The sequence below is a fragment of the Trachymyrmex cornetzi genome, unplaced genomic scaffold, assembly GCF_001594075.2.
Source record: "Trachymyrmex cornetzi isolate Tcor2-1 unplaced genomic scaffold, Tcor1.1 scaffold129, whole genome shotgun sequence".
Classification (NCBI taxonomy): Eukaryota; Metazoa; Arthropoda; class Insecta; order Hymenoptera; family Formicidae; genus Trachymyrmex; species Trachymyrmex cornetzi.
In genome coordinates, this window is record NW_017295861.1 from 2,865,586 (window position 1) to 2,877,016 (window position 11,431).

The window sequence follows — 11,431 nt, forward strand, 5'->3', positions numbered from 1 at the left end:
CGGCGGCGGTAGTAGGAGTAGCAGTAGTAGGAGGAAAAGAGAAAGGAGGTAAAAGCCCGTGTCTAGCGATCCTCGCGAGCCTCCACCACGCGTACGCGCCGCTTATCATCGTGACCGCGGTCGACTCGTTGACGTCGTCGTCGGCGACGAACACCGCGGAACGGGTGTCGCGGATGACAGCCCGTCGCCGTCGTCGTGAACGTGAAACGATTACGTCGCTCGCGATCGGTCATCGCGTATTGCGTAAAACTAATCCGATTTAGGCGGCGACCTCGCGCTGCACTCTCTCCGTGCAGCCCTCCTCCTCTCCTCCTTCGACGACTTCCGTCATCGTCACGGTTACGTTACGTCCGTCGCGTCTCCGCGGCGCATCTCCGACCTCCGTCAATCCCCCGTCTTGACGTCTTCGCGGGTCTCTTTAGTCTCTTACGGGTCTTACGGGTCTTACCGGAGGGGATGAGATGGGGATCCACCGTCATCGCGTCTGATCGCTTCTGACGAGGCGAAAGGGGGTTGAGGGAGGTGGAGAAGGGGAGAAGGAATCAGCTCGACGCGATAGGGATATAGGGAGTATAGGGAGTATAGGGACGGGAGTGACGGGACAGAGGGACAGTAGGGACACGCTGACACGCAGTCTCCTCTCGCTCTGCGTTCCCGCTCTCACCTCTCACCTTGACGGTACGCAGCGACCAGAGCGTACCGCTCCTCTCTCGTTGCCTCGTCGCGAGAGAGCGATGCGTCGTCGCGCGGCGGTGCGCGGATCGCGCTGGTGAGGAAGTTTAACGCGACGCCTCGCCCAACCCACTTTCGACTTTAGTGGTGGCCGCTCCGGGTTGTGCGCGTCCCCGAGCCATGTACCCGCGGTGATACTCGCGCGGCTTCCTCGGGCAGCGTTTTTCCCTCTCCCAGCTCAACGAGTGGAGTTCCTGGGTATCGCGTCGCGTTGCGTCGTCCCGCTTCGCCTCGCCCACTGAACGCCTTGAACGGGTATGAAATTTTGCGGGACGACGGTGGACTCCGACGGAGCTCTCGGACTGTCTCGGAGTAGCGCGTCCACATAACCTTTATGCCACCAGAAGCGCAACGTTCGTTTTCTCTATTTTCCCTGTCGAGTGATGTATCGACCATCGACCGCGACGATTCGGTTCCGTCATCGTTGTCGTCGTCCCGTCGGATTTCGCCTCACGGAATCGACACCGCGGCCGCGGCCGCGACGTTGAACCGTCCCGTCGAGGACGGTGCCACCCCCGTCGTTGCGAATCCATTTCTCTCATTTGTTGCGCCGCGCCTCCCACATCACATGCGAACATACGTGTTCATCTTGCTCTACCTGACGATGTTTAGTTTCATTCTGTTCTGTATACTTCTGTTCTCACGCATTGTTATCTCGCGGATACAATCTGTACCTTTGAGTTTTTATAGTTAATAAATTTGGTTCTCACCCACGCAAGCAATTTTGTGTTTTCATTTCGTACACACACACACATATTCGCACGTACCATCCCATTTTTCCTCACACACCAAATTCTGCACAGATTCTCGAGTTCCGTAAGTATACAATTGAGAGAAGGAGAATCTTGCGTTTCGATCACACACACATTTTTCCGTCGAGGGTTTTTTCTTTTAGCTGTATGTTATGATTTTGTAATTCTTGCTGGACCAATCGAAAGTGCAATTTACTTTGTCTAAGATTGTTAGAAAATATCTGAAGATTCAATTACTGAAAATAAAGTCGATCATATCAGTGTGAGAGCTTATAAGATCGATTTTTTTTTAATTATTTACACATTCTGTAGCTGAATGAGAAGAGCGACATGATACCCATGGTAATCATCTTCTGCTGATTATTAAAACGATGGTGCATTAAAAAGATTGACCTACGTGGACTAAGTAATCAAGGGAACTCACCACACAAGTTGAGAAAATGAATAATCAAGCGTTCAGTTTGGCGGAGAGGCTCATACCTTCGACCTACGTGCAGCAGGGCCTGAACGCCAAGAAGTCTCGTGAAAACCTTATACGGCATTTTATCGAACATGTAAGTTGTGAGAAAGCGAGCTTTTCAGTAAACGTCAATTAGCAATAGCATTATATAATTATTTAATATAATTTTCTACTCAACAATACAAAGGTAACATAACACATGTTGTACATAACGGTTACATTCCCAGATAGCCAAACCACTCAAGGATCAGTATTGCAGACTGTAGATGCTTTTCAGCAAAAGATACAGATGACCTAGGCTGCGTTCATCAGAGAAAACCAATCAGTTAGCGTTTAGTAATTCTTTAATATGATTGAGTCCTACGGTTAGATCCAGCAAAGAACTAAAGGCAAGAAACAATTATTAAAGAATCACTAAGCTAATTGATTAGTTTTCTCTGCTGAATGCAGCTATAGCAGTGAATGATTACATCCTCATTGTTCTCCAATGTTAAATTAAGATGAAATCACTGCGTTGCATTGTAGGTGCTTTCCAACAAGGCAAATGATACAGTATAACACAGTGAATCATTACATTCTTGTTGTTTTCCAATGTTAAACAAAGATGTCCAATGTTAAACAAAAATTAAATAATCACTGCGCTATACTGTGGGTGTTTTCCAGCAAGGCACAGATAATACAGTGTAACACAGTGAATCATTATCTTTCTTTAAACAAAGATGAAATATCCAATTACTGTGCCACACTGTGTCTCTTACTGTAAAGCACCGTGTGTTTTGCATATTGTAAGAGCTTTCTGGCAGGAAACATAGATGACACAATATAACACGTACAATGAAACATTTTGTCTGTTTAACATTGACAAACAATAAAGATATAATAATTTATTATGTTACACTGTATCTCTCGCTGGAAAGTATCCTATGAATATCTTATGAATAGAATTCCAGCAATAGCCAAGTACAGTCTGCTATTTTTCTAAGATAGAAATGTATCAGAAAACCCTGCATAAAACATGATGGCAAGTTATGCTGTTTTCCCGCTGCATTTCTGTTATTGTACTATATAGTATAAATTGTAAGTAATAATAGAACCCAAGTTTAAAGAGCACAGAGTGGATAAGAATCTTCTCTAATCATAATCAAATTGGCTAGCGATTATTGACATACTGCTGGCATCTTGCTATCTGGATTTCTCGAGTAGGAAATTATAATATTTATATTACTGTTAATTAGTGTTTGCTGGGCTTGCATAAAATAAATTCTATGTGATATGTATCTTCTTGTAATGTTATGTGAAAAACAGCGAAAATGGCCAGAAGAGGGTTGGGACGACGCAACGATAGAAGCATTCCTGTCGGATCTATCGCAAATGGACAGCAATAATTTTCCCTCGAATTGTAGCGTCGGCGAACGCGAGGCGAGGATCGTGTCGAATATCGTCGCGAGACGACACTTTCGTATGGGACATGGTATAGGAAGATCTGGCGATTTAGAAGAAGTACAACCGAAGGCTGCTGGTAGCAGTTTAATGTATAAATTAACTAACTCTTTAGTGCTTGAAGTTATACGATATATGGGTAAGGAGTTACGCAGGCATATATATTTAGCATAGAAAATATGAGGCATATGTATTTAACTCTCCGAAGTCAAAATCTGTAATACAGTTATTGATAAAAAAACATAGTTATTGACGCTGGGTCTGTGAAATCCGTTTAATTTAGTTGACTAAAAGGCTTTAATTCCAAAGAATTAAAGTGACATAATTTGTATAAAAAAGAATGAATACTAAGTTTATTTCAATTATAATAATTCAAATTTACAGATGTAACATAAATAATGTAGGCTTGCTTCTCTCTCTCTTTCAGCCGAACTTCTTGCACGGTCCAACGTGGAGAGAAAAGAAAGAAAGATGAACCGTGCAAGAACTTTAGCTAAAAAAACAGACCGTATAATTGAGTGGGTCCAATACACCTACCATCGACTCCGGAGGGTTATATATAATAATTGTAAAAGAAATTATTATTCGTTTAAAATGGCAGAAAAAAGAGATTATGAATTTTGATATTAGACTGATCACAAAAAAGTTCATCAGTATCCTGTAATTTATTTCTTTATTTTTTGTCTGATTCTTTTTGTTTTATTACTATAAAAAGGGATCTAATAAGGATATTTTCGCTCACAGGGGTGAAGAGCATAGCAGGCTGCTTTCTATCACCAATGGCCACGGGAATGAGCCTAGTTCTATGTATGTTAACGCTTAAGCAAGACAGACCACGCGCGAAATACGTTTTATGGCCTAGAATTGACCAAAAGTCTAGCTTCAAGTCTATAATTACGGCCGGATTAGAACCTATTGTTATCGAGATGCAAATAATAGGGGACGAATTAAAAACCGATATGCAGAGACTGGAGGCTCAAATGGCAGCCTTAGGCGAGAGTGTTGCCTGTGTACTTACGACAACCAGCTGCTTCGCGCCCAGAGCGTGTGATTCCGTGGACACAATCGCGGCCCTCTGCAGCCAATATAACATACCACATCTGGTGAATAATGCATACGGGTAAGCGAAGGATGCACTATTTTTTTTATGTATATCTTTAGATCGATACCTTGGCGCTAGAACAATCAACATCCTCTCTCGGCTCTGCAAACGTAGAATTTTTATTCGAAAATCACAAAAGAACGTTGTTGGTTTTAGTCCCAGGATATCGAGGTACATTCCAATTGAAAACGATTTTACTAAATGTATTGCACTATATTGCTAAAAGCTTGCAGAGTACAAGGTGTATGCATCTCATACAAGAAGCGTCGAGAAAGGGTCGAGTAGACGCTTTCGTTCAGAGTACGGACAAGAACTTTCTGGTTCCGGTGGGTGGTGCTATTATAGGCTCCTTCGACAAGAATCTCTTAGATCGCATATCGAAAATGTATCCAGGACGTGCAAGCGCGAGCTCCGTTATGGATGTGATGATAACGCTGTTGAGTCTTGGAATGGCAGGGTACAAACAATTGATTGCTCAACGTAAAGAAATGTATTCTTACCTGAAAGAAGAATTGGGAAAATTAGCAACAAGGCATGGGGAGAGACTGTTAGACACTAAGGGCAATCCAATATCTATGGCTATGACCCTTCAGTGTCTAAGCCATCAGCATGACAACAAGCAAGTTACTATGCTAGGGTCAATGCTATTTCTGCGTAACGTTAGTGGTACTAGAGTTATAACGACCACGGATTCTAAGCACATTGTTTCACATAAATTTGAAGGTATATATTTTTAAATATGATTTAATAATGTTCTGAGAACATATTTATTGAGATACACACACATAATATCTTCATATAATTATGTTTAACCCGAGAATAGTCACCTGATTTTTGACGTACAAGGTTACTTGAGGTGTTTTTATACCTCATTATTAAAACTAAAATCATTATTATTAACAACATATTGTATATTATCGTTTTCCAATCTATTAATATTTGACAATTATATGGATATGGATATAATCATAATTTTCTGAAAAAAGTAAGTGGAGACTAAACAAATATTAAATGAAATAGCATGTTGAGTACCTTATAACGGTATTTTTTAAATAAAGATTTTAATTAATAATTTTTTTTATTGCGGTTGGAATATTGTCGATGGAATTGCATATTTAAAGGTTTTTAAAGAATAGTTATTAAAAGAGAAAAAAATATATATTAAACAATATCCCCATGCAAAATAATATTTTACAATTTATATTTTTTCACCGCTCGGTTGTAAAAATACCCAAGATGACTGTTTCTGGGTTAAAAATATCGTATCTATATTTTAAGTATATATTTTTAATTTATGGTAATTTTTATTTTTTTATCGAAGATATTTCCGTTTCATAATATTTACTTCAATTATTACCACAGGCTGGGGTGCACATAACAGCAATTACAGAGTCCCATATCTGACTGCTGCGGCAGCATTAGGCATGAAGAGATCTGATGTGGATGCGTTCATACAAAGATTGGACAAAGCTTTAACGAAAGTAAGGAGACGTTCAGCGCCAGTAACGCCCACTGCTTCACTCGCCGGTTCCAGCATCAATGGGGATGCAGGTGGTACTGGTGGACCAGGGGAATCTAGCACAGCCTCAACCAGCCGTGCAAGTAGCAAAGACAGTCTAAGAAAATGAACCGTAATCAACGCAACTGGCCAGTCCAATCAGCACATTAATATCAATTTGTAAGTAGCTTATCGCTTACAAATTGACATCCATAGCATGTTTCTGAGAAATGTAAATTCGGTACAATCGTTCCTTTATACGTATGTCAATCACGTTTGTGTTGACAGAAGTTTTACAATATCTGAAGAAATTTAATACAAAAAACAAACCTGAACTTTTTAGATTAAAAATTATATAATACATTTTTTATAGAAAAAAAAGACAGGAAAGAAGACGTACACATATATGGAAACATTTATTTTTTAAACAAGATGTAAGAAAATCTTACTATATCAATATTGAAAGAAACAATGATTTACATATATTTTCACAGACACATGCTAGATACAAATGTACTGATTCGTCTGCTCATTTGCGTTGAGATATTGTCAATTCAAACTATATACCAAAAGAAGATGAGAATCTTCAGACATTAAAGAGTGATCAAAATTAATATTTGAAAAGAAAAGAAAAGAAAATGACAGGAAAACGCGAGGCATTCGGATTCCTATGGCTCTATTTCAGAAACAGATCTCAGAGAGAGATTCAAGTGATAAGCGCTGGCCGCCGATATAATTGTTGAGTATGTTCTTTGTTGAAATGTATATGCTATTATTTATAAAGACACAGGCAACATTGAATTCTTACAATTAACTCTCTTTTCACCTTCTTATTTTCTAATACAGTTTGATATAAATACTTAAGAGGCATGTATCAATCAAAACAAATTGTATGTTTGTTTTGTATAATATAAATTCCTTTTCTAAAGGATCGAATACTATAAAACTTGCAATTCTGTCGATACATGTAGCAATATTCACTATTTCAATTGTTTATAATACTTAACATGTTATTCTTTTGAAAGCTGTCACATTTCTGATAATTTATTTACTTATACACATTGCACTTTATAGGATTAATTGTTATTAATTGTGTAGTGTTTTTGTTATCTTTAACTATGTATAGAGAATGAGAATCCTTCTCTTTTATTTAAGCAGAGTATATTCGTATTTACGGCACTAGTAAAATGATATATTATCTGTAAAAAAAAGGAAGCAGTATAGTAAAATATTTATGGAAACACACTATTAGGAAAATATGTCAAAATTTAGGTACATAGTACACATAATGACACAACGTGGTATACGAATATGTTTTACCATTGGATTTATAGAAAATTTATAATACCTTCGCGTACGTAGGTATTATATGATTGGTTTGTTTCCAAAAATGACAAAAACTAGAACACAATATTGTGTTATTAATTTGTTTTTAACGATACAGATAATATTATATTTAATTGTACTGTTGTGTAATAAATAGAGTATCATGCATCTAGAAGGAGTATGTTATGTGAATATTGATATCGTTTGGCATATTTAGTATTGTTCGCAAGCAACATCAACACAATTACTAACTACTAACACACATACATACATATATTTATACATATGAAGAAAGTATGTTTATATGTATATAGATGCCTGCGTGCATAGGTATATATACAGATATATTCATACTTGCGCAACTCGTTGCGTATAAAGAATAGTTTATTTAAAGTTTCATGAATTTAGAAAATGGTATATCAAAGTTGTATTTATAAATATTTAATAGAGATAAAGGAGAGAAGTAAACCGATAGGGAGAGATTATTAGTGCTGTTAAAGTTTTATCAAGCATGTATAATTTATGATGCCTGTTGCACTTTCTTTAAATAGGAACGTTAATTATATTTATATTGTATTGTTGACGTTTGGATTTTGTAGTATATGTACATTTTACGTCGAAATGTTTAAGGCGAAAAATTATTAGTCGGTAAATCCATCTGGTAAACTGACAACAGCGCAAAATGACTGTAAATCACCGAGGTTTTCAAAGTTATGAGCAAAAGAGACAGCGATATACGCAGATTAGCATTTAATTATACGCTTAGTTGATGGCTTATTAGGATGGCAGTGCTAATCAAGATTTTGTGAAGCTCCTAGTAAATAATTATCATTATATTCAATACATTATCCTACTAATAATTATAGCTCTATATTTTTCAATTAATTATAGTCACTACGTCCCTTATATAAAGAAGCGTCTTTTAGTACATATGTATAAATATACCTTTCCTTTCCGAAATTATTATTTATGTTATTATAATTTACAGGATGTTTTAGATTCCTACATCTTTTATCCATGAATCATTTTATTTTTTCTAGAGAATCGGCTCTAAAATAATCAAAGAAAAATATAAAACGTAGATCGGTAGGTTTGGTGGAATCTTATAGGTACAGCAATACTCATACTTTTAGACAAGATTACATGTACGTATATATAAGTTATATATCGCTACTGTATTGCGTACTTTTCACAACTATTAGTTACAAATTATATATTTCTTTAATTATTCATTTATCTCGAGGAAGAATATTACATGCAGAAAAAAATCTCTAAGACGTAGTAAAAGAAATTGCAAAATTACTGCTATAAGAGGATTGAATATGATGCTATAATAGGAAATATATTGACGTTATAATATTATTTAATAAAGAGGTGTATATGTTGTGTGTATATGTATATACACATATATACGTGATATACATGTATGAGCGGTCTTTATATCGTGATATCTTGATGTATCCAAGCTATTATCGCGAAAAATCACGCCATCTCAACTATCACTTATATATAATTTACATCTTTATATATTTAAGATTTATCTTTCACTTTTACTTCAGCAAGCAATAATTGTAATATGACGCGTACAATTTTCTGAGGGATTTTCTTTCATTCTATGCTCAAGCAGGGGAGACATTGGAATTTTCTCGAAGAGCAATAGACAAATCAGCCTATATATACGTATTTATATACATGTATATATACATATGCATATATGTGTGTAATAATAGGAAACTTATATTCTAGGACACACCGACGTACGATGGGATCTTATAACTCGTACTCGTGACACATTCCTATGTAAATAAAGAAGTCTCTGTCTTTTATTTGATTCACCACCATTTCCAGCTGGATTCCGTGCAATAAAGGGCCAGCTTAACTTACAACATTATTATACGCCTTTCACGCAACAACGACGATCTCGCGGACCTAATTTTTTCCATTCTCTCTCTCTCTCTCTCTCTCTCTCTCTCTCTTTTCCTTGAGTTCCGCGTCCGACATCAGAATCAGTCTGACTCCGACTGCAATTTCATTGTCTTTTTATATACGAAAATATAAAATGATATTCTAACACAAACAGCGAATGCGTCGATTTGAGGAAGCATCTACGGTCGCATGAAAACAAAAATGTGTATTTATATAATGGGTAAAATAAAAAAAGAATATATATATATATAAATATATGCAACCGACTCACTGTATTAAAGTTTTAGGGCGTCGGTAATTGTGAGCGAGCAATTAAGGCTTATATCGAATATACACATATGACATGTAAGAGCGTAAAAGCGAAACGCGAGATAACTCGCAAACGTGTTCTCTGAGTAGCATTTGATTTTTTTAACGATGTGACATCGCGAGACACGTTCGGATAAGTTCGCGATTCTACTGACATTGTACATAACGCGGCTTTGACGGCTCATCCAGGCTCATCTTCGAGCATGTGAGAAGGAGAAAAGCTCATGAGCACCACGAAGGCGTTGATTCCCTCATGGGACATTTATTGTTGATCCACAAAAGCCAGCATTCCAAGCACCTAGGTGGAAGCTAACAGGCAAAAACGATCGAGAGGAAGAGGATTGCATAGGATCAACTTGAAAACGAAATGGAGATGACAGGGATCTCCAATCTCTTCAATACGTGTTTCCCCTCTCCGGAAATATCCGTTTCCGCCTGACTTCCCTCTGGCGATTGGAAGAAAGACACGCTGAAATTAATCAAACGATAGCGAACAATTGTAAACGGCATAATGTACGTGCTCTTCCCTAAATATGTGATTACCGTGTAATAGTCTGTGTTTTATTTGTAATATACGCAAACTATTGGATATATAAATAAATTAAAAACTGTTAAGCGACGCACTTTGTTGACTTAAAGGGCGAGAGTGCATTTGAAAATAATTATGATCGTATTCCGATATAGTATTGAAAATCTATAGTATACATAATGTGACCTATTATGTATAAGTTTTCAGTACTGATAGTGTATATCGGAACAGAATCTAAGATATATCGGCATAAAGAATTTTTTTTTAAGTAGTCTCAATAAATACAAATTTTTTTAAGTAGTCTCATTAGCATGACATCAATTTTATAATTTTACACTCAAGTAACTTAAAAAATAACTGTTACATAAAATTGTTACATTTATTGTTGAGTGCGAAATTATAATTAATATCCAGCGACCGAGCTGATATTATTTATCATCTTGATATCAAAACGATGTTAAAGACAATTAATAATATTAACCTGTTTGCTGAGCGTTGATGTTATGTTACTGTAGATTTATTGCTGGGCTGATGATAAATTGATGTTATTCCATATAGCACAGATGTTCAAGGGATGTTCTGAAGGACGTCCTGAGAATGTCCCAATGTCTTGAGGTTCTAGGAAGCTCTTTGGAATAAAGTATGCTGTATAGGATGTTACTGTTAGTTAAGGTTTATATGTTGGGATACATTGTTTTCAATCACATTTTGAGTTGTACAAGATTTTATGATACGTATAGAAAATGAGATCGCTTTGAATGATTAGAAGCGAACGCACGGTAATTAAAAAAAATTGTTAAAAATTTTTACTATAGAAATCAAAGCCTTAAACGGTTTAGTTGGATCTTAAATGCTTGTATGATTCTTGTGTGAATTTATATATTACGTATGTAGTTCTTAGAAATGTGTGCCGAAATGATTTTTCGGTCTTGAAACGCTAACTCTACTAAACTATCACAGTAATATCACGAGTTAAATTGACTAACAATTTAACAAATTTTTTATGCTTATTCGCATCTTCGAAACGATTTTAATAATGTTGAATGACATTAAAATCTGTAAATAATTAATTCTTATTGCGAAAAATATTCTCTCGGCCGAGAGTCGAACCCGGATCTTTTGCATTCTGTGCGAGCTTAAGACACTCGCACGGAATGCAAAAGATCCATGTTCGACTCCCGGCCGAGATATTTTTCGCAATAAGAATTAATTATTTACAGATTTAGACTACCAAGGCTTTCTAAGGACTATATACGTAGTATATAAATTCACATAAGAATCATACACAAGATCCAGCTAGACCGTTTAAGGCTTTGATTTCTATAGTTTGTGTTATCACACACATAGACGCGCGCCC

At 36.8% G+C, this 11,431-nt stretch overlaps 2 protein-coding genes across 4 annotated transcripts in view; one reads left to right on the forward strand and one right to left on the reverse strand.

The window, feature by feature from the left end:
- Positions 1-257, reverse strand: part of LOC108770596 (cytosolic purine 5'-nucleotidase-like) — a 27,817-nt gene extending 27,560 nt beyond the window's left edge. The window contains 1 exon segment of the mRNA XM_018522274.1: positions 1-257. This exon segment is cut by the window's left edge and continues 69 nt beyond it. Coding sequence (XP_018377776.1) covers positions 1-109 — 109 coding nt within the window. The 5' untranslated portion in view covers positions 110-257.
- Positions 1-6,164, forward strand: SecS (Sec synthetase). Of its 3 annotated transcripts, none has more exons than XM_018522277.1 (6): positions 1-48; positions 1,797-2,038; positions 3,250-3,523; positions 4,129-4,504; positions 4,713-5,209; positions 5,849-6,164. In XM_018522277.1, exons 2-6 carry the CDS (start codon positions 1,925-1,927, stop codon positions 6,112-6,114), a joined length of 1,527 nt encoding a protein of 508 aa, XP_018377779.1. In that variant the 5' UTR covers positions 1-48; positions 1,797-1,924; the 3' UTR covers positions 6,115-6,164. The 3 variants fall into 3 exon arrangements, with proteins under 3 accessions (XP_018377779.1, XP_018377777.1, XP_018377778.1); XM_018522275.1 differs by lacking the exon at positions 1-48 and adding an exon at positions 500-1,548; XM_018522276.1 differs by lacking the exon at positions 1-48 and adding an exon at positions 500-987.
- Positions 6,165-11,431: the final 5,267 nt, after the last annotated feature.

Bases quoted from the DNA above. Each gene is read 5' to 3' on its own strand.
- SecS (XM_018522277.1), top strand. From the start codon at position 1,925: ATGAATAATCAAGCGTTCAGTTTGGCGGAGAGGCTCATACCTTCGACC. The intron at 3,524-4,128 runs GTAAGGAGTTAC...TTTCGCTCACAG, and splicing joins TGAAGTTATACGATATATGG to GGGTGAAGAGCATAGCAGGC. The intron at 5,210-5,848 runs GTATATATTTTT...TTATTACCACAG, and splicing joins TGTTTCACATAAATTTGAAG to GCTGGGGTGCACATAACAGC.